At 37.6% G+C, this 23494-nt stretch overlaps 1 protein-coding gene across 1 annotated transcript in view; it reads right to left on the bottom strand.

The window, feature by feature from the left end:
• Positions 1 to 23494, bottom strand: part of ATP8A2 (ATPase phospholipid transporting 8A2) — a 334998-nt gene that overhangs the window by 166029 nt on the left and 145475 nt on the right. The window contains exons 25-26 of the mRNA XM_072400709.1: positions 11695 to 11878; positions 5685 to 5795 (exon numbers count right to left, since the gene is read on the bottom strand). Of these exons, the coding sequence (XP_072256810.1) occupies positions 5685 to 5795; positions 11695 to 11878 (295 nt within the window). The remainder of the gene's footprint in view (positions 1 to 5684; positions 5796 to 11694; positions 11879 to 23494) is intronic.

The following is a 23494-nucleotide window of genomic DNA, read 5'->3' as shown; positions in this document are numbered from 1 at the left end:
ATACTTGTACATTTTTTGCTATTACCAATGAAATCACAGTCATTTTTACAACCCCAATTTTCTTTTGCAAGGTTTGGCCATTTTCCAAAAGAGCCCAGACATTAAAGCTATTCTCTGTCCCGTGTGCTCACACAGAAGAAAATCCAACTGAAGACTTTGAAGATTCACAAATTGGAGCCTATTGGCAAGGAGCCCAACATGTATTACAAGAAGACTAGATTTAAGATTATAAGCTTCTTAATGCTAAAATAAGAAAGATGAACTTAGCTAATAGATAGCAGGAAGCACTAGATCACAAATGTGTTCTGTACAGGTTATTTATGAAGCACAAAACTTATGGGAAGTAGTTATGCCAAGTTTTGTTATGGATATGAAAATACATCCCCCAGTTCTGTGATTACACAGCCCATTTCTACAACTGCTTTTTATGAAATTTTTGAAATGTGTTGTTATATTGTTATCTGGAATTATTTTTAAAGTGGAACTGTAATAAAAACAAAATAAGTCCCAGATCTATTATGTATATTACAGGGATTTTAGCAAACTATATTGCAGATTTCCACCTGCTTCTGTTCTAAATCTTTTACAGAAATCTGCAGCTAGGATGACCTCATCAACCAAGGGTTCTGTACTACTCTCCCCCGACTTTAAGATAGTAAGCTGTATGGGGCAGAATCCTCTTCTCATTCAATATCATTGTTGTACCTGTCTAATTTTCATCGTTGTCATCTGCAACCCCTATATATTGTATAGTTGTGTGTTATGTTAGTCAGAGCTATAGTTTTGCAGCTGGCATACCTATTGAACCCTGCTGATTGGAGGACTCCAGTTCTGGCACAGCAAAGGGGCTGCTTCTAAACAGAGAACAAGGGTACATCCCTGCAACATGCTAACAGGGCACAGGTAGCTGTTTTCTAAAAGAAAAATCAAATTATAATAATCTGAACAGCTTATGTTGAAATCTTTTTTGCTAATTCAAATGGAGAGCTCAATCAGTCTTCTATGTGATATTACAGATTGATCTCCAAACTGTTTTTTTCTACTAGAAATGGTATTTTATTGTTTTCTGGTACAATTTAATAGGTGGCTTCATTAAGAAACTATAGCTTAAAATTTTCACACCAATGCCACTATGCTGCATGCACTTCTATGTTTGTAAATTTGCAAATATATATGGTGATAAAGAGGACTTTTCACAGTAAGTGTGTGTAGTACATTTGAGTCTTACATTTGTTGTACTATTAGACTTAAAGCATACCTAAACTCTGAATTTTGACATAAAAGGGTAGACAACCCTTTTATGTTAGGTAAAAATTCTGTTTGTTTGTTTTTTTAAAGGCAAAACCCTTTTTTAAAGGCATGCGCATGAGGAGCCCTTTCGTCAAAACGGAAAAAGAGTTTTTTTTCCAATTATGTCACCTGATCTCGTGCCTGTGTCGGGTGACGTAGGACAAAGAACCAGAAAGAAGAGAAGATGGCAGCACCCAGCGCACTGGCTGGGATGACACAGGGCCCGATGAAAGAGACCTCCGAATCGATCGACTGCACTGCGGGATTGAAGGTAAGTCTATTTTTTTTGTTTTGGGTGAGGTTTGAGTTTACTTACTTTTTAATTAATTATACTACATTACAATCTTGCAGTCCTGATGCTGTAATTCATTTTCAGCTAGGTTCAGACAAGTGGTAGGAACAACAGTAGTTGGCACCTTGCATGAACCAGAATTTGAACATTTGAGATTGGTGACAGCATGCAATATTCAACCATCCACTACTACCCCATTCATATGGGTGGTGGTGGGAGAGAGGTTAGATGTAGGATCTCAACTGCTGGTATGATTACTGGGTGTGGGGAAGTGGTAAATGCAGCACAGCCTTACAGTCCATTTAAATTTAGATTTAACAACAGCAGATTTAGGTAAAGCAAAGGCTGGCATGACTCTCCTCCAGGCATCCAAACACCACAAAAATACGGTGCACTACCCTGGCCATCTTCTTCAATGTGGTGCTGTAGCACAAAAAAATCACTCCAGAATAAATGACTAATTTATATTAATATTATTCTATTATACCAAATTTAATAATATTGCACTGCTCAATTATTTAGCAATTCTCAAAATTCAACGTAAATGAATTGAGGGAAAGTACCCAGCACATGGCAATGATTCAAATGGAGGAAGGGCCAAAGAGTTTTTTTTTAATTTGAATTTGCAGTCATTTACCTAACATGATTACCTGTTATAGAGAAAAGAAGGTTCGGGAATAGGTCCATTTTAAGAAGAACTCTAATGAATGTTTTCGAGTTAAAGGTGAGACAGAGATACAAATTATTTTTATTATTAAAGCAGTTTTTTTATATATGTTCCAGCTGTGTATTCATTTCAGCTTTAAAATGAGAAAAATAGGTAGCTTACTTTTCAGGCACAAGAAACCAAAACTTTTCTATAAGAACCTGATGCGCAGGGTTTGGTCTGATAGCTGACTAATGTATATGTTGCAATCTGTGTCTTGCAGGCCATACAAAAGCAGGAATCTTGCAATCCTTTGCCATTTAATCAGTAAAATGTATGGATTTACCAAAAAACAACCACATACGGGTTACAATGTTTGTCTGCGATGCTAAAGACTTTAAGTCTGCATTCCTCTTGGTGTAAATTGGTACTTTTTAATGTTTACACCACATTTTCCCTGTGGATTGAAGTAGATGAGGGTACATTTTTCTTATCTGATAAGCATTCCCCAAAATGAGAAAATGATTTACAACTGTAACCTCTACAAACCACTTCTATTTCTGATGGTGGCGTTGGGCAGAGAAGCTGAAGCACACAGGGCACACACTTAACTCACTTACTATGAATTAACGTACTGTAAAATCACACAGCGGCACGAAGTCTAAATACATCTCTGTTCATTACCGCTTCCTTACACCACTGGTTTGTATTCACGCACATCCCAAGAAAAGCCAAATAAACACAGACCTGCTCCTGCCAGGAGGTTCAGCCATTTAGCCAGGCTAAAGCAACACTGTCCAGCTAGTGGGTATTCACCACAGGAACCCCTTCTAAACAATGTGCACACGTGAAAATAAAAGAAGTGCACTTAAGTTTATTTTTCTACATGAAATTCAACAGAAGCCCTGATTTGATCCTGTGCCTGGAAGTGCAGCTCTTCCTGTTAGAAGACCATCCGCTGAGCAATATGCTTGCATTAGATCCCAGGGGCTTTGCACTGAATTTGACTGCACCTTCTCTTTCTTTACTTTTTTTTTAGTTTTACAAAGCACCACACCTAAAACAGAATAAAGTTTACCTTCTGGCAGCAGAGTCAAAAGACCAGACAACACATAAGTAGTCAGACATGAAGAAAACCCAAAACTTTTTAGTAATAAAACAAGCAATTTCCAAACACGCACATGGAAATTACTAACCACAGACAGGAAGACCTTGGTGCCATGTGACATGGAGGATATTTTCTTTTGGAAAAGAGAATTTGATTTAATCAATGGCTGGAAATATCTATTTGACCCACCAGTGTCCAGTACCAGTTGTACTGCACCTACAAGCAATAAGGTTGATTCCCTGTGTATACCAACTGCAAGATTATTATTATTATTATTATTAATAATAAACAGGATTTATATAGCGCCAACATATTACGCAGCGCTGTACATTAAAAAGGGATTGCAAATGACAGACTAATACAGACAGTGATACAGGAGGAGAGGACCCTGCCCTGAAGAGCTTACAATATAGTAGGTGGGGGAATTTCACACACAATAGGATGGAAGATATGTAGCGGTGGGAAGTAGTGGTGGTTTCCAATGACAGAAGAAGTCGGGTAGGCAAGTTTGAAAAAATGGGTTTTGAGTGCTCTTTTAAATGAGCAGAAAGTAGGAGCAAGCCGAATAGGATGAGGAAGAGCATTCCAGAGAGTTGAACCAGCTCTAGAGAAGTCTTGTATCCGTGCGTGTGATGAGGTTATGAGTGAGGAAGTCATTAAAAGGTCATTGGAGGAGAGGAGAGAGCGGCAGGGGGAATATTTTTTAACCATGTCAGAAATGTAAGTGGGACAATAACTGTGGAGGGATTTGAAGGCAAAGCACAGGATCTTGAATTTGATTCTAAAGTGAAATGGAAGCCAATGGAGAGAACTACAAAGAGATGCAGCAGAAGAGGAGCGGAGGGAAGGATGGATGAGTCTTGCTGCAGCATTCATAATAGATTGTAGAGGAGAGAGTCGGGTTAGTGGAATACCAGAGAGGAGGAGGTTACAGTAGTCCAGACGAGAGCCTAGTCCAGACGAGAGCCTGAGGGGAGGGCCGAATAACAGTGTTGTTAACAGTTAGATATATGTCAGGGGGGGATTTGGAATTTGAGGGGGGGATGATGATGAGTTCTGTTATAACCAGGTTGAGTTTCAGGAATCGGTCAGACATCCATGAGGAGATGGCTGACAGGCAGCATGAGACCTTATACAGGACTGGGGGAGACAGGTCAGGTGTGGACAGATAGATTTGAATGATACTGGGCGACTGCTGTACACATGTCAGATTCTCGCCCGATGCGAACTATAAGGCAAGAATTCTCTGAAATTTGCACCTAGCCCTAGGCATGTATTGAGCAGATAAATGGTATAGTACAGATTGCAAAACAAAAATTATTTTCTAGGGTTTGTATGCACTTTAAAAACTAAGAACTGTTTCTAGAAGCATGCTACTGCACAGAGGGTGTATACTCCTGTGGATTGTTGCCTCCTAAGTGAAAGGTAGGTGTCAAAATATATTGGGCCTAATTCAAAAAAGTTCTCCAAGACTGGAGAAGATAGATCATCTTGGGAGGTTTTCTTGATTACCTAGGTTCTGCCATATAAAGCTATCCCTCCCAGTCTTGGAGAGCTTTAATAAATCAGGCCTATTGCATCACACATATTATGTATGTACATACCGAAAATTAAATGTTTTTCTATGACTGATTTAAAAGTAGGACAGATAAGTAACCTTCCAGCATTGCATAGGACTCTACAATCACACAGCAAGCCCCAAACAAAACCCGAAATTAAATTCTAGGTTAATAGCTCAATTACATTAAGGTTTTGTTTTTTTAATGACAAGCCCCAAGCATGGTAGAGGGGGATCACAGCCAACTTTTGGCCCCCCTGTCCAGAAGGTTGTGGTATCACATCATCAGGGATACAAATGTCAAAGCACAAACATTTCTTTAAAGCTGTATTTAGTAGTGGTAAGCTATAGCCCAGGATTTATTTGTTGATTTAACTTATGTGTTGGATTCAAAGTATAACTGTACAGCCTGAGTCCATCCAAGATCTCTAAACCACTGTTTGAAGATGAATTATAAAGAGCCAGGAAGGCCCTGAATAATTTTTAGAGGCTTGGAACATGTGCCCTCACAATATTGTGGCAGCTGTCTCTGTGCACTTAATGGATTTTGTGCTTGGTGCACATCATTCAAGAAACGATGTGAATTTGGTAAGCTGAGCCATTCTTACAGGCCGCTGTGCTTAAGCTTAGAAGGGGAACTCGGGGAAGGGGAACTTGATAAATGTCTGTGTCATTTTCTTCTGTTATACTTGGCTTGAGTTAAGGCCAGGCGGCGGATGTCCCTAGTAAGCCTGCAGACAATACTGGCATGCTTGCTTGATGTACTTGTTTGGTTTTCCATTAATCTTACCTCGATGATGTACAGGACCACATTCTTGTAGAAACAGTAGAGGATGCATTTGGTCACACGGTTGTAGCTCCAGGCTCCGTGGACTAAAAGAAGTTTCTCCAAGTAACAAAACTAGAAGAGAAGAAAGAAAAAAAAACTTCAGAGGAAATCTGATGCAAAACTCCAATAACAAGTTTATGGCACGCACTGCTTTTGACTTGGGGGTACAGGGAAGAAGATGATTTCATTTTTAAACATTACGTTTCCTACCGTTTTATGATGTAAAGCTGGGATGTGTGTTACATCCTTATTTATTGTAAATTAAATTACAGTAAGGAAGTAGTGGAGGAAAAAAGGCAAAATCAACACTAGGTGGGTGTCCTTATGGTAGAATTTGTGTGTTTAAAGCATGGACATTATGAGCCCCGCCTATTTCATTCAAACCCTTTACCAGTTCAACTAAATATAGACAAAATCTGCTTGCGCTACTTTGCACCACCTGAGTAAACATCCAGCCATCCGCCCAACCAGTCAGTAAACCCTTTACATTTGCTAATGGATGTTAGGAAACAGTGCTTGGGTGCATATTATGCATCTGTTTGCATGCAAAAGGGGATTGCTGAACCCACATGTAAGGGTTTTTAAAATTCCTAGACTCCTTAAAGTACAATAGAAACCTATTGCAGTGCTAGAATGGGAATCTAAGCACAGAACACACAGAAAAGAGAGGGGGTACAAAGTCAGATCCAACAAACCAGAGTATACTTTATTGCCAGCTGATGGTAAACAGCTCCAATTAGGGAGTAAGGGAACTGCCTGCCTGGTGCTCAGTAGGGCTGATGAGGGTCCAGATAGACTTGTGTGGTTTAGCTTTACAAGATGAATGGGCAGAAAAAGACATTACCAGTATACAGGCAGGCAGGAACAGAGCTGTACCCAGAAGCATTAGGATACACATACAAATAGTTTCAGATGTCAAAGACAATACAGACGAGCAAGAACAGACAATATAGCCAATACAAGTCAGACCAAGGCTAAAAGGGACACATTAAAATATCAGAGAAAGAAAGACCAAGCACAACCACAAGAACAGGTCCATGCTGAAGTACGAGAGTCAGCATAGACTAACTAGATATGTGTGGCCCCTAAAAACCCAAAAACCATAAAACTAGAGAGACAGGGGTGAAGCCGACTGACCAAAGAAGTCCTGATAGGGAAAATACACCAGACCAGATGGTAAAGGAATTCCTAGGTGTTTCTATTGGCTAAATGTAACTGATAGGTATGTAGGTATATTACTTGTACTTCTGCTGATGTTCACCAATCAAAGGTCTATGTACGTTGTTGGGTGGTCTACGTGCACTGGGGTGCATTGTACGTTAGATGTGTTGAAAGCCGCTGTACAAGGATACCATTCTGAAGAAATGGCTGTACTGTTGATTGTACAGTAGTCCCCCGTTTATCACAGGAGTTACGTTCCAAAAACCACCTGCGATAAACGAAAATCTGTATTACACGGACGCCACCCTAAATTGATTTTTGTTTATTAAGCTGTAAATTCCCCCCCCCCCACATCTTGAAACACACGCAGAAATCATTTGGAGGCATATAGCGAGATGAATTTGGGTAAATTTTTAAAAATATCACATTTATGAGTACTGTATGTACTGTACAGTACTGTATAGTAGCATAGCCTTTGTTTTTTTTTCGGAATAAAAATCTGCAATATATACAAGGACCGCAATATGTGGACCGCGATATAGAGGGGGATTATCATACATTCTGGAAATGTGAATTAAAACACCTTTTATCACAAAGTACTACAATGTTTACATGTAAATAGGCAACAATGAGTTTTTAAATTTTTTATATTTTATTCATTTTTTCATTTTAAGTACATATATTGTTACAAACATAGTTTAGGCTAAAAGTACACCAAAACATAAACAAAATAATACTAGAATTAGAAAAACAAGTGAGTAGAAGTGAGTGGAAAATATATGCCCAGAGTATGAGCCATAAGTATCCCAAAAAATATAGTGATAAGATTTTTGCAGGAATGTCACCCAAAAAATTTTTGAATGAGTCAGTTGACCAATGTTTAAAGCTAGTGTGTTGACTTTTGGGTATTCCTCTATCTAACGTGTTTAGGAATTTTCCTGGTTGAGGTCCAAATCTACTGCCCCAGTGCACCTACAAAATTTCTTAGTGTTGAAATATCTCAATGGCTATATGAATCTTCAGGAAAGATCACATAAATGGAATAAAATTGAGGGTGGTGGGGGGTCTTTTTGGTTACGAGCTGACAAGGAACTATTTGTTGCTCAGAAAATGGCTGCGCGTTTGATGGGGCAGAACCGCAGTTCAACCATGGAATCAGACAAGGCCAAATTGCATCTTGACTGCTGACATTGACTTAGGCAAGATGTACAGGAACTGCCATCTACAGTTAGCAAAATGAAGCCCTAATGTGTAGTATGGCTGGATCTAGACAAAGGCCCGATTTGACTAGGCAGCCCCCTAACATCTTGTAAATATTAAACCAGCTAAAAAGTTTCAGTGTGCATTATCTAAAAATTATTATGAGAAGCCTGAAGTGGCCTATGTGTTACCTTCATTTGGGTCAGTAAATGAGCAAAGTTCACCTGCTGGTGTGGTAAATAAAAGGATTGCAAGATATGCTAGGGTAAATCTGAAACATTTTATAAGCTTTTAACTGGGAATGGTAAAAGCCTTGTGCTGCTTTCTGTGGCACAATATTTGGAAACGAGTAAAAGTCTGCAGTCATTAGCAACCAAGTTTCTGCACAATATTTTAGCCTTCTCTGCAAAGTCCAAGCAACTAACAATAATTGATTGTGGGTTTCTTCAGTCCTGTTTCAGTGGCCCTAATTTGTGGGCTCTCTCCACTTGAAGGTTTACAGCATAGGAAGATCCCACCCTTTTCCAGCAATCCCTTCATTCCTGGGATGGGTTGGGATTCTGTTTCAGCACACATCTCCACTACTGGGTTGTCTTTAAAGCAGGTTTCTCATTTTGTCTGACATGGCTAATTGCCATTTTTCAAGATTTTAGGTGTAAATAGTGGATAGCGGATATTGGGTCCTCAAGTGTAGTGACCCATTCAACCTGTTTTTTTAGGCTCTCCAAGACTGGAGAAGATACACTTTCATCAGTGAAACTGGGTGATCCAGCAAACCTGAAACAGATCTGGTCCAGGATTGAAAACATTTGCTAGCAAATGACTTTTAAGAAATCCATTTCAGATTTGCCAAATCACCCAGCTTCACTGATGAAAGTGTATCCTCTCCAGTCTTGTAGAGCTTTCATAAATCAGGGTCATTGTTCCAATTCAGTGATGAATATTGCTAGTATTTACCTTGGGACCCTGAAAAGATAGTGTTATTGCTATTTGTATGTGGCCTCCAATACATACATAAAATGTTGTGCATCTTGCCTACAAGTACAGGAAATGTAATGCTATCTTTTTTAAATCTAATATATTTTATATTGCAATATGCCTATACCTTATAATTATATTAGGAAGATAGTCTTACATTCAAGAGCATGATGGTAGAAGCAGGTGTTTAAGATAACATTTACTTGGGTTAGTGTATCTAACAAAAGGGGAGCCCAGTCAGCCCAAATGAGCTTTCCACCTCACTGACTCAACCATTGCATACCTATCACATAGCTACCTCACTGGCATAGTCACAATATGAATCATGAACAGTAAGCTCTATAACGATATTTGGAAGGTGCTAACCCAGGACAGATAGAAGAGAATGTATAACACACACACACATTGCTTTGTTAAGGAGCACATGTCAGTTCATCTGGAAAGAATGCATAGGCTATTTCAAATTTACTGTGACCAGGGTATAAAGTGTGACCTATAAATCATTAGATTTTCGAATAAATAGAATTCCTTCAAAACAGGAGAAGAATCCATAGCTTTATAAATGCTTTGCAGTTGGTTTCAAACAGTTTTAGGAATGCCTACTGAGATATTTATTGATATCTTATTGATATCACTACAAAGGCTGTTGGTTTCTATGCTGCTTTAAATAAGTAATATTTTATTTGTTATTTTATATTTGATCATGGCTTTATTTGATGTGTCTTGAAACCCATGTAGTGATTTTTTTCATGGTACTTTTGTACCTTTTGGACATTTTCTAGTGTTTGCTACCATTATTGCACATGCTTTGCTATTATTACAATTTTTGATTATTTTGACAAAACGGTAAATTAATTTATTCTCATCATGACTGTGTCTGTGTAATAGCTGTATACTGTAAACATGGTATTCTAATGATATACATTAGAATGTATAATTCACAAATCAGTGACTTGTTTCCAATTGTGTATGTGAATTTCTTATACCCTTTATAATGAATTTAATAAATACCCAAAATGTCACAACATTTTTTGGAGCTTCAGGAGTGGTTCTTCCCAATTTCCTTCACACTATAGTTATTGTAAACCTCATACTTATACTATATAGAAAATAAGCACCTTCTTCCTGCATATATAAAATTGATGGTGTGTACATCCAATGTAATATAACTTTACACAAAAAGTTCATGCCAGTGAATCTGGAACTTGACTATCTAACTCCTTTTGTGGCTTAAAAGAGCCTTCTGTCATGTTAATTCTAAACAGATCTAACCGACACTCAAACAGTGTAGTGTGCATTTAGAAAATTGTTGCCAAGAGCTTTCTAAGAGAATTGTAAGTTGTTTAATCAAATATCTTAGATAGTAAACTGCAAATTAATACAGCCTACCTGTAGTATACAGGCTGCTTTTTAAATACAATGCATTGCATTTGGGGAGCACAGTCCCCGTTAAAATAACCTGGGCAGGTGCAAAATACAACGCATAACTCCTGAAAAGAATGTACACCAATTCATCAGTTTATACAGATTTTCATTCATCTCCATTTAGGCACAAGTGTGTAGTGTGTCTTGGTAAGGCTATAAAAATATGAGATTCTAGTCCTTGAGCCATTCACACTCCTTGCCTAAAGGAAGCCTATACTAAAAGAAAAAAATAGTAGCTGGACATTTTCAGACTAGTAGTTTAAAACCACAGCGTTTAGTGCTCCTGGGCACCTACTGGCAACTGAAAGGCACCCAGAAGCAGTAACAGGTGATAAGCACTAGGCTTGCCAAAAAAGCCTTGCATAATGGTGCAGTTCAACCCCCCTTAGAAAAACACTTGCAAATACTTAAAAATTATTGCATAAGTGGTGACAAGATGTTCATAATAGCTAATTCATACTGTCATTGAACACTGAGTGTGCATCTAAAAAACGTATAGAAATGCTGCCAACAAAGACTAAAAAAAGGCTATAAAAGTACAATCATTCATTCTTGTACTGCTTGAAAAAAACTAGTGAGCCATGCTGGTGAATAGCTATTTATAAAATACTAGTTACTTTGGTCTGAATACTTTTTAAATACCGGAAGAAGCAAACGATTTATATGTGTTAAAGGTGCCCAGAGTACTTCAGACACTAGATTAACCAGCCAATTAACATTTTGAGAACGCACCTGTGGCAGTTGACATATTTCTCAGCACAGGTTTTACTAATAGGATTAGGTAATAATGTTCCCCTGTTTAGTTTTACATGTAAGCCCCAGTAGCTCTTTATGGTGTAAATATATAAAAACCTCATTCTCCATCTATGAATTTATGTACCTATAAATCTTTCTTTTCTTGGAAACAGGCGTAGGGACATATATCATATTTTGAGGGGCTGTTTAGACACAAGTGTGCTGCATGGCGCCTCTCCCCTGCTGCTAGCTGTACATTTACTGATATGAAATGCAATACTTTATAAAACTTTTCTCAGTGGGTTTGAGTTTTGTAAAGTACATTAGGGCATCCAGAATGCTGGCTTTGAGTTTTGGTGGTGGCAAAGATGATATGCCCCTATGAATTTGCTAGATTGAGATTCTGCCTCTTGATACATGTAGTTGATACCTCTGTCAACAGTCTACAACAGCTGTTCAGAGAGCCTCTGACCTGAGCTATAGCGTAATCGGAGTTGTTGGTTGCCTGCATGCCCTCGTTCCCGCTGATCCCCACTCCAACGTGTGCGGTCTGGATCATTCCAACATCATTGGCACCGTCTCCAATGGCCAGGGTGATGGCATTGACATGTTTCTTTACCATGTCTACAATTTCAGATTTCTGCAGTGGAGACACTCTGAAAAGCAGAAGCAAAAAAACAGTCAGTTAGCTACTGTGAAGTTACAAATTATGCTGGTCTTTCTGACGTGACAGCTGTAAACCAGATTTAGACCTAACCAAACCGCTCTTCTTGGAAAGTGACATAGTTCAAAATTTAATATGTATTGCAGATGTCAAACAATGTGTTTAGACTGTGATCTGAGATTACTCTTCTCCACAAGGGCTTTCCTAGCTGACAATTGTGCTATCATTTGATTTTCTGTTTTGCTACTTCTTTTTCAACAACAAAAAAAAGAATAGGTCTCACTTTTTAAAATTCTATGACTTGTTAAGAGGTGAAGTTTGACCATGGATACATTGACATATCTTGATTCTCATCAATGAACACGACCATTTTGGAGTCTGCATTTACAGAAGAGAAGATTTCGACTGTTACTGTGACTTTAATATATTTTTAGCCTATTTAGGGTTTTGGTGCGATAGCTGGTCACAAATCTGGGGCAGCCGAATAGCTTAAATGTAACACTTCTACCACTACAAATCAAGATGGACATTTCAGTAATGCATACTGTTTAAAAATCCTGATTTTCAAAGTGGTTTAAGTTTTAAACAGGGTTTTGGTTCTGCTTTTGGTGTTTAATGTTCTACAGATATGGAGTTTAAAATTTATACAACTTCTTGAAATGTCCTTCTTAAGAAGCCTGACGGCGAAACGCGTTAAGTACAGAATATACACATTTAATTTGGTTCAATTATTGGATAATGGACCGTAAAGAATGTTTTATGTATATGTAATGGAATAAACATTGTAATTTTTTATATTAAAGATGTAAAAGTTACCTTAAAAGTCTAATAAAACAAATCCATAATATGACTGGCTAGTTACATTACCACCACTGTGTTCACAGACTTTATGTTACAAGTTCATTACAATATAACACTGAATGTTCTTCTTTACTATTAAGCATTAAATATGTGATCCACTATAAAAATCACCCATACCAAGCAATTTATCAATATAGGTTCAACTTATTTCCAGCAAAATGGACTGAGAGCTGCATTCTTCACGAATACGTCACCTTCAGTAAGTGTTCTGGAAATATACAGATACAGAAAGCTCTATTCTTTGTAACTATAAATTAAAACCCATGGACATGACTACATTACTGGGAATCCCCACCAGTCTTCAGATAAAATATCTGGAATTCTTTAAAAGTAATATTTCCTGATCCAATACTGCAAAAATTGTGGACACTGGACAATGAGCTGTGGACACATCATAGATATTGTTTAGACACATTCTAAATCTTGTTTGTATTTTGGGGAAACAGTCACAATATTTGGACCCTAAAATAGAAGTCATTAGAAAAACAAGGCCACATCTGGTAAGGGGTTTGGGTTGGCCTAGCTCAGAATAATTGTTGCAATTTATTTTTTTCTGATATGATTTGGGGAAGAAAAGTGTGCGTGAATGTGACTTGGTATAAAATGTAATGACCATATAGGCTGTTATAAAGAAACTCTGGGCAAAAAACATTAATCAGAACTAAGCAGGTCAAGTAATTATTTATTTTTTGGTATCTTTTGCTGGTATATGTTTTGCTGTTTTTATTGTACATTCTACATAAACTTTTGGTAAAAAAAAGCAATATCATGTGGCCCCCTAAAACCCCATGGGTCTATCTGTGACTTCATATTATATGTGTATAAATAATAAATAACTGCTCAAAATATAAAATTATGGAATGCAGTAGTAATGCCTAATTTTATTCTAAGGCACACAACAGAGATTTTTGGCCTTGTATGACATAAAGCAACTTAGATACTCATCCAAAATGACTGATGGCAACCTGCAGAACACTCCCCTCATTTTGTTTTCCTCCTGTCTGAGAATATGCAAAGGATATTCAGCAAACCCTTTCATAATGTGGCAGAACATTTTACGGACTGCCAGTAGCATCAAGAAAGGGTGGCTTGATGGCACACCTACCAACTACATTATAATTGAAAATAAGTCTCTGTATAGACCAGGCCTAGAAACAGCCTAAAATTCAGCTACTGGGATTATATTTGCCATCCACCCGTGCTTTTAATAGAAATGTTCAATTAGTCCAATTTTTTAAATAAAATGGCTAAGCACTGAAATATATAGTAAAGGTTTAATAAATTATAGCTGATATTTTTTACAAAGTAGTTTACAAAAGTACAAAATATAGATAAATATTATGTATATATATCATATTTTAACTGCATTTCAATGTGGTAAAGAAAATTCTTAAAACCCCAGTTTTTGGTGCCACCTTATTTACATATATCGGAGTGCTATAATAATAATAATAATAACTAATAATAATAATAACCACCACAATAACTAATCACAATTCTTATCTTGATTCCAGGCACCATTTATCACTAATTAATTACATGAATAATATATAATATATATATATATATATATATATATTGTATTTAAAGCAAAACAATAGTTCTAATTTTTCAAAAGGAGTTTTAGCCTGTCCCTTCTGCAATAAAACACCTACCTGTTCACAATCTTATTTTTTGTCATCTTGGCCTGGTCAGTCAGGATGGCTGAAGATCCGACAACCCGGAAGAGAAGTGGAAGATGGTGGCATCCACGACACAGCGTGTGTAAGGAAGGACAGGTGTGTGTAAATAAAAAACAGTGATCATGCTGGTAAGTTTACTTTATTGCAGAAGGGACATCAATAAAGGAGCTGGAATAAAGGCAAAAACTATGGTGGCTATGGTACCAAACAAAGGTACAAACTGATATTTTCACTAATGGAATACAATCTTTATTTTACAACTAAACATTTTTCACATTAGAATTATTTAGAGACTTTGAGTCTGATTTTTAAAGCTCTCCAAGGCTGGAGAAGATACACTTTCATCAGTGAACTTGGGTGATCCAGCAAACCTGGAATGGATTTCTTAAAAGTGATTTGCTATTTGTTAGCAAATGGTTTAAATCTTGCATTCCAGGTTTGCTGGATCACCCAGGTTCACTGATAAAAGAGTATCTTCTCCAGCCTTGGAGAGCTTTAATAAATCAGGGCCTATAACTCAACTTTTACTCATAAGTCATACATTTTTCTTATGAGATCTTATGTGAAAACATTTAAATAGACCCCTGAATACAGTATGGTTTAAAGTTCCTACGTTCAGACTGGTGGTGAGGTTGCAAGTTGTTACTGCTTCCTTTTTGCCAGTGAACTGCTTCCTCAGGGGAGACGCTACAAGTAGTTCTACCAGCGTCAGCTCCATAGAGAATGAATTGGGGCAGAAGTGAGCAGTACAGTACCACTCACTGCTGCCTGCTGTCAAATCTGCAAATGATGGCTCTAAAGCAGAATGACCAAGCAGCTGTTAGGGTCCCGTCCGCCGGGAGCATCGATCCTGAGAAATTTTCAGGTTTTAAATGAAAAAACGTCCAGCACTATTTTTACAGTTGTTTATTGCTCTAGTGGATAAACGAGAGTCAAGAAAGACTCAATTGTTCATACATCTTTTTCAAATTCACTTTTAGAAAAGAAACAAAATGAAATATTTTGTCCTGGATTAATACATAGGTAAACTATATGTTCAGCTGGTTCTGTGTTTTGGTATCTTAAATTGTTGATGTCAATTCTAGAAAACCTGTGCAAAAGTGACAAAAGTGGTTTCCAAATGTATTGGCTATAAACACTGAGACAACATATATAATTGATACCCAAAGGCTTTGCAATAAAATAAACATTGCTTGCAGCACTTTATTAAAAAAAAAGTTCTTATGTACGTGACTTAAAGGGAAAGTTCCAATACATCTGGCAGCACAATTAGGGGATATTAAAAAGAAAAGATGTAAAGCTTTCAAACCAATTTCACACAGTCCCCTCACTTCACAGGTGTGAAGTATTTGTTTTCTGAGTGTTGTAACACTAACCACACAATGTTACACATAGCGCAGGCCAACATCTGAGCCTCAGCAAGCCACTTGCAACTACTTTATCAAAACCAGCACGAAACAAATTGACTAGGCTGTGGAATAATTACAGCGGAGCCTCTGGAAGTGGAAATGTCATCTTGTAGATTGTGTTATTTTAGAATTCATCTGGAACACATTTTGTGAGTACTGTCTTGGCACACCTGGAGTTAAGCCTGGCCTTACTTGGCAAATCAGTGTATAGCAAGGCATTTATCAATAGGGAATGATGGTCAAACCAGATACACGCACAATAGAAATGTTACAAGGCAGCGAAGGCTATGTGTTATATTATTAGAATTAATAAACTGTGGTGATTTTGATCTGAATGAACCCTGGAACACAAAGATAAAATCAGCCTGAAGGAATGTTCCATAGAGCTTGTTCGGGCAAAGAGCTGTAGCTACAGTTTTATTTCAAAATAAATGTAGACTATGTTCTATACAGCCAACTGTGTTCCAGCCATGGATTTTTTTAACCATTATTTTTTTACATTTTCTCTATTTTTTTTATTTCTTTCCTAGTTAATTCTTACTGGAGTTTATATTCCACGTTCACCTTTTCTCCTTATATTTGGAAGTGCCTACATTCCTACGATGTGCAATAATTGTCACTGGAAATGATCTTAAGGGTATGCTCACACTGGCTATGAGGTTGCAGTGTGGTTACCACTTCTGCATGCCAGTGAATTGCTGCTTCAGGGAAGGCGCTATAGGTAGCCTCTACCCATCGCAGCCCAATGGAGAATGAATGGAGGCAGCAGTGAGCGGTACTGTCCCATGTGTAGATTCGGGTTCTTCAAGAACCCAGTGTTGCATTGTGAATGACTGAGCGGATAAGAAGGTACCAGACACTGGGAGCTGCTGGGGATTGCTGTGTGAATCTGCACTTAGTGATGTGTACATTCTACAGGGAGGGAGGGGGGTTGGATGAGCAGAAAGGACCCCGCTGCGTCCTTTCTAGTGATCATCCTTGTTGGTCATTTATTGATCAGGCAGGATGAGAGATACTTGTACAGAAGCTAGATTTTCAGAAGCTAGACCCTGGGGTGTAAGGTAATTTTTTTGACTTTCATCTTGAATGTAACTATGCTACACAAAGGGGTGTAGTCACCGGCTCCAGTGGGCAGTTCTTCAATAATGAGTGACAGTGGCTTCTATAATAAACGTTGCCATTATCTTATACGGTACCATTATAACTGAAAGGTTTATGCAGTAATGTGGACCAAGAGCTATGTTACAAATACACATGATGCACTACAGCTTGGCTCTCTCCATTCCGAGCATGTGACTGCTGTATTTTTTGTGGAAGAAAGGCTCTCTATTATGCTTGAACAAATAATGAAGGTAGATCTACCCAAGAGTGACAAAGACAGCAATAAAAATAAAAAAATAAATAATCTAAAAAACAGGAACTCCAGACTAGATGTTGAGAGACCAGGAGTTTATTTCTTCACAAAACATGTTATAATGAGATAAATAGTCAAAAAAATTAAACAGAACTTCTTTTTTTGAATTTTGATGATGAATAGCTCCAGAGAAGCTGCAACTACAGAGGTAAGTGATGGTTTCTCCTAAAGTTTATTAACTACCTGTTAAAAATCTGTGAAGATTTAAAGGTCCTTAACTAGGTTACTATTTTTTTTTTTAGCAGAGTTTGCTGGAGAGCATCTAGAGTTCCATAATCTATTCTGCTTGTTGCTGGGAGTTGCTATAAAAGAGGTACATTTAATTACAATAGTGACAGTATTTCATAAAATCCACTTCAGAAGCAAAGCATTCCTGAAAGTTGTTTAAACATTTTGACAAATGTACAAATACTATTTATTTCTGCCTTCTTACTGATCCTATGTGTGAGCAATAAATACCTATGGCGTTTTTGTGGCTCACTGTAGCATTGATTGCCTGTTAAAGCCTAAAGATCTCCTTAAGGCGATTTGTGGAGTAAGCGCACGTGCCATTGTGTTTAGGAAATAAGCTCTGGAAAGTGTACATAGCAAAATGGCTTGTTTTAATTGTGCCTCACAGCAAAAATATTGGTTTTATTGCTGTCCAAAAACGTGCCTGAAATCTTTCAACTGTTTATACGATGTCTATGAGCGTGAAGCTGTATAGTTCACATATACCATATACTACAATAAAACAAGAGGCAAACCTAAACTCCAGACACATAGATTTCTGGCAAACGTGATATCAACACAGAGGTTAATCCAAGGCACATTCTTTTGTAAACTAAAGTCATACTTAAACTTAAGTCATAGGACAGTTTCATAGCAAAAATAAATGGCCTCACGCATATGTCAGTGAAAAAATAACGCAAACCTTTAAATTAAACCTGTCACATTTGAAGCAAGATTATTTCTGATGTAAGGACAGATTGAAGCAATTTAGAAATCACTTTCACTTTTTAAAGGAAAACTCCAATTTTGTTAAGAAATTGGTACAACATATATAATTGCAACATGAGTCATTTTGTAATTTATTATTATCAAAAATGACCTTCCTGTTGCAAAGGTCAGGCCACTCAAAAGGGATACTTCAGTTTTTGGGAGCTGCTGCAAAGTTAACCCTGCTGAGTGTGTTCTGCTTTTTTAAATATATCTTCTAGGGATTGCTGGGATCTTTGTATTTGAGGTGATGTCAACCTATTCTATAAGTAATGAAATAGAAAATGGTTGAATACCTAACAGCGGGTGTTATGTGAAATTTACAAAAGTTGGGTGGTAAAAAACAAAACTTTGGACAGGAACACAGACCACTGATTTTATAAGAGGGCCCTTGAACCCCCAAACTGTTGGATGGATAGATGCCAAAGTAAAGGTGCAGGCTTTTTTTATTTTGTCTGATTCCACTTCCCATGCATCCAGTCTATCTATCTATCTATCTATCTATCTATCTATCTATCTATCTATCTATCTATCGAATTTCAATCTCAATGCAGAAAAAAAATTTTTAATTCAGCCACAGTGCAGTGAAAGGGCTAAAAAAAAATTATGGTTACCGATCAAATCCTACAAGCACCCCGCAGCAGTCTGCAAGTCCCACCTGGAGATCAGAGGATGCTGCAGCTGCAACTGTTTAACATTTTTAAACATTCCCCCAGTATAGGGAACTGCCTAGGAAAACATTGATAAACAGATGGTGGGCAAAAATGAGGTTAAGTTGTATGTACGGCCATAACCTTTTTTAGTTTGTTTATTTGCATCCCAGCTAGAGAGATTTACCCTCTTTATTTGACTACCATTGTCACAAAAAGTGGGAAATCAAAATGTGTACAGTTATCCATAGAACAAGAGGTAAGAGTTTGGGATGATCAAATCTGCCATTAAAAAAGGGAGATTCACTGGTTTCCCAGCATCCCACCCTGAGCTCAGCTGTTCTTTGACACAAGAAGACAGTGATCTGGCAGGTAAGTATTTATAGCAGAAGGGGTATTGTCTATCCCTTTTTCTTCAATAAAGACCTGTCTGATCACAAATTTTACAAGAGGAATTAGAGTTCAATTTTTCTAGGAAAATAAAAAAGGATACAAATTCCAATGCCAACAATCATAGGGAATGCTAGTAGGCAATACAGCAATGTTGAATCATATAAATGTTTTTGTTGACAATTAAAGGTTCCTACCAGGTAGATGAGTTACCTGAGTACATTAAGTGGCATCTTCAAGAAGGTAAAAATATGTTGCAAAAAGTACACTGTATGCTCCCAATATTTAGTAACTAAATGGTACTATGGTTATCCATCCTGTATATCTCTTACTTAGAAAGGAAGGTGCCAGTAAGATGAGACTGCAACATTTGCACCAGGTTGGCTATTATTGTCTACAACGCCAATTTGTCCTTTTACTGGTACAGGTGAGAAAATTATATTTCCTGACTTGCTGCTATGCACAATTTGCTTTTTTCTACCAATTTTTAAATTAGACAATGAATTCTCTGTTAAAGCTTTAGTTGAAATTATCTTATAACGACTTATTTATTATCCTTACATACATGAATGGAAGGACGAGGTGCTTTATTTTTAGTGCTTCTTTAATGTACACTACACTTTTTAGTAACATTTAACCAGTCTTGGCCCACAGCCCTTCCTTGTTACATTATTAATAAACCACATCTGTTTTACTATACATGCTGCTGTACTAACAAGCAAGCTCTGATTAAAAGGAAACGTAATTGTTTTTAGGAATCTCCTAATTTGCAGAGTTATTATTGGAGATCAGAGAAGATTAGAGAGGAAAGGAGAGTTGGAGTGCACCTATATTGCCTTGCAAAGTCATGCATAAATGTTATGTGTGGGATTAAATCAATAAACTTACAGCAGCACATATGGAACTTAAAGCTAAATTCCAGGAAAGAAGCTAAATACAAAGATGAAATACATCCCTCTAAACCTGCCCTATGACAGTTAAAAAAGAAGCAGTCTACATCTCTCTGCAAGTCTTCTCTTCCTTCTTCAGTTTGCTACCCCTAACTTTTTGGGAACCTTGTTTTCTAAGCTTGAAAACGGGCCAACTTCACCTTAAATTGCTTAATTTACCAAAAAACAATTATTTAATTAATTACCAATACAGATAAGCCATAAAGGTTTCTTTCCAATAAAAACTAATAAAAAATAACAGAAAAAGTTTTAAATTATGGGCACAAAGTGGCAAAGAAATCTGGTGGGTGGTCCCCTTGGCATGCCCCTTTTGAATTTTTTATATTTCCTATTTTTAATCCTACTTTCTTGAATAATTCGAATTGGTAAAAAGACACCCCTTTTTTTAAACAAATCAAAAGGAAGAATGAACTGTCTATATTTAGGAGTCCTCTGGGGCACCGGGGAAAGGGGGTAGGCTGTCGGGTTAAAGGATTAATGGGCCCCCTCAGGGTGCCCATGTAACAGTTGAAGTAAAGCCTACCCATCTTTAAAGTTATTAAAGTTTTATTAATTAATTTTTTCCAGTTTATGTTTTTAAATGCCCATCCCCACACTCCTTTGTATTTTTCCTAAAACCCTGAGGCAGCAAATACTGTCTTCATACTCTAGTACTCCTCTCTGATATATTTTGCCTTGTGTTGCTAGTCTGCCCCTCTCTTGGAAAAAATGAACTCAGGGCATCACAAATACACTCCCTGGGGGTAAATCATCAAGCCACCCGAGGTTCACATGAGAATTCTGCAGAGAACATCTTCTTTAAGTGATTGCATGAGTGGTATTTTCAGTGCCATTTTGGATCAACCCACTACTGGAGGACAAAGTAAAAGGAACATGAGCTCACAACTTTTTTTGAGCTGCCCAAACTCTCTGGAATGGTTTTCCGAGTCTCATTTGGCTTGCTCCTACTTTCTGGTCCTTCAAAAGAGCCCTTAAAACCAATCTTTTCAAACTTGCCTACCCATCATCTTCTGTATCCGAAAACTCTCAATACTCACCCACCAATCCATATCTCCCCTCCTACTGTATGCTGCTTCTCCCACATCTTAAAATGTTAACTTTTCGGGACAGGGTCCTCTCCTCCTCCTGTGTCACTGACTGACTGTTTGTATCTGTCTGTCATTTACAACCCCTATTTAATGTACAGCACTGTGTAATATGTTGGCACTATATAAATACTGTTTATTATAATTATAATAATATTATTATTATAATATATATTATTAATATTAATATGAGTCCAGGACACAAAACATCAAGACAGTGTTTGAAATGTAGGAAAACAAATATTTAAAATATTATGAGGTTGCCGGGCTGGATTAACCCTGAAAATGGGGTTGCAACCAATGTTTGGTTAAATAATAAAAGAGGCCCAGGTGATTTTAAACAACCACCATGTAGTAACAGAGCGAGAAATCCTTGCCCTCATAAACCTCTTGTAATCACCAAAGGGACCCCAATCATGCTGCATTTCACATTCCTTGGATTATGTGCCACGTACACTGGGCCAAATTCCTGCAAAGACAACATAGGTCATAGGGGAGCTGAACTTGCAGTACTGCCAGTACTATTTGTATGTCAGAAACATATATCATAAAAGGTTCAGGACTACCGCTCTGCGTGTTAGTGCAATGGGTTCCTACCTAGGCAGTTTTTTTGGGGTGCACTTGGTGTTTACAACACACTGAGTTTTTACACTTAGATCTGAACAACTACCAAAACAGTTTGGCCTAATTTGAAGTACCTGGCCCTATGTACACTGCGGCAGAAAGGGCAAATTAGATAGCCAGCCATTTGGGGTAGGAGGAAGGGCATTGCAGAAATTACCTAACAATACTGCCAGGTACCTGCGGGTCACATCTAACTGTCTATGGAGCACTCCAGAGACCCTGAATACTTGTGTCTATGACATCTCTAGCACAATATCTAAATGAAAGTCATTTTCTCATGGCTGTGATGGCTGTGCATTACAGGGTTCATTCTGGACGGATATAGCTGCTTGGCAACTGTTGTGTTACATCCATCCGTACAGACCCTTACAGATGCTTCATCCCTTCATTAGGAATTTGTTCAATATCTGTGATGCTTTATTAATGATGTCAGTTTGTACTTATTCCTGCCAGCGTGATGTGATAGTGAGGACAGGATACGGAACATGTGGAAACCTTCTGTAAATTATAGGTCCCTGCACCAATAACACCAGGGAGGATGTCACATGTTAATTCAATTCATCAACAAAATTAATAGGCATTGAGAACACGTCCAAAACCTCAAGTTGAAGTTATTTAGCAGATAGTCAGGGATTCCTGGCCTGCACTCAAGAAATGGTCTCATGAGTTTATTGCTGTAAAATACTTACACACAAATAAACGTGTGCTCATCTACCAGAAGTCAGATTAAGGGAGGTGCAGAAACATGCTGCAGAAAAGAGCTGATTTAAACAGGTAATACAGCCAAACAGCGTAATATACAGTGCAAATGTGAACTACTGTAACCGCCAAATTATATGTACATTTGGGAGGATTTACTGGAAGAGTTTAGTATGTTCACTTAGCAAAGTGAATTATAACTACAAGAGATAATTCACAAAAGTCTAGATATGTAAGTGTGCAGACAAATGTGTAGAGGTTCTTAGATCTTTTCTAATCTTCTGTCGTTTTATGTATGTCAGACAAAACATGAAAGGAAGGAAAATCCCTCCACTTCCTATTTGACAGATGTAAAACAGAACAGGTCAGGAGAGAAAATTCCTTAACCAAAACACAGAAGGCAAAAACCTGACAGAGATTCCAACTCTTTATATGATACAGCACTAATTCTTGCCAGCTCTATCCAAAATTCAATAATGCATTTTCCATGGCACAAGGCTTAAAATTCACAGGCAAATTAACAGTAGGAGCAACATCCAGCAAGAGAGAAACAAAGAGAATGTGCTTAAATCCTAAAATCCTCAACTTAAAAGGAAACATTTTCTGCAACACAGATGAGATTTCTTACATGAGAAAGCTCTTAGCTCCAACAAACATATTTTTAAAGTCATCCTAATGTCATCTGACAAAATGTAATGTGAGATTTCATATTACAAATCCTTCAAATGTGAGGGTGAAATTCTGAGCAAAGTGCAGCAGCTGTTGGGGATATGCTAGAAATCTGCTATGGATACCTTAAAAAAAATGAACCACTTTATACAGCAGAGAGGTAACATTGAAATTTACCAATCAGTCAGACGGGTACC

Source organism: Pyxicephalus adspersus, chromosome 1 (genome assembly GCF_032062135.1).
Source record: "Pyxicephalus adspersus chromosome 1, UCB_Pads_2.0, whole genome shotgun sequence".
In the NCBI taxonomy this organism is placed as follows: domain Eukaryota; kingdom Metazoa; phylum Chordata; class Amphibia; order Anura; family Pyxicephalidae; genus Pyxicephalus; species Pyxicephalus adspersus.
The sequence above is the reverse complement of the archived record's forward strand: the minus strand, read 5'-3'. Positions and strand labels throughout refer to the sequence as shown.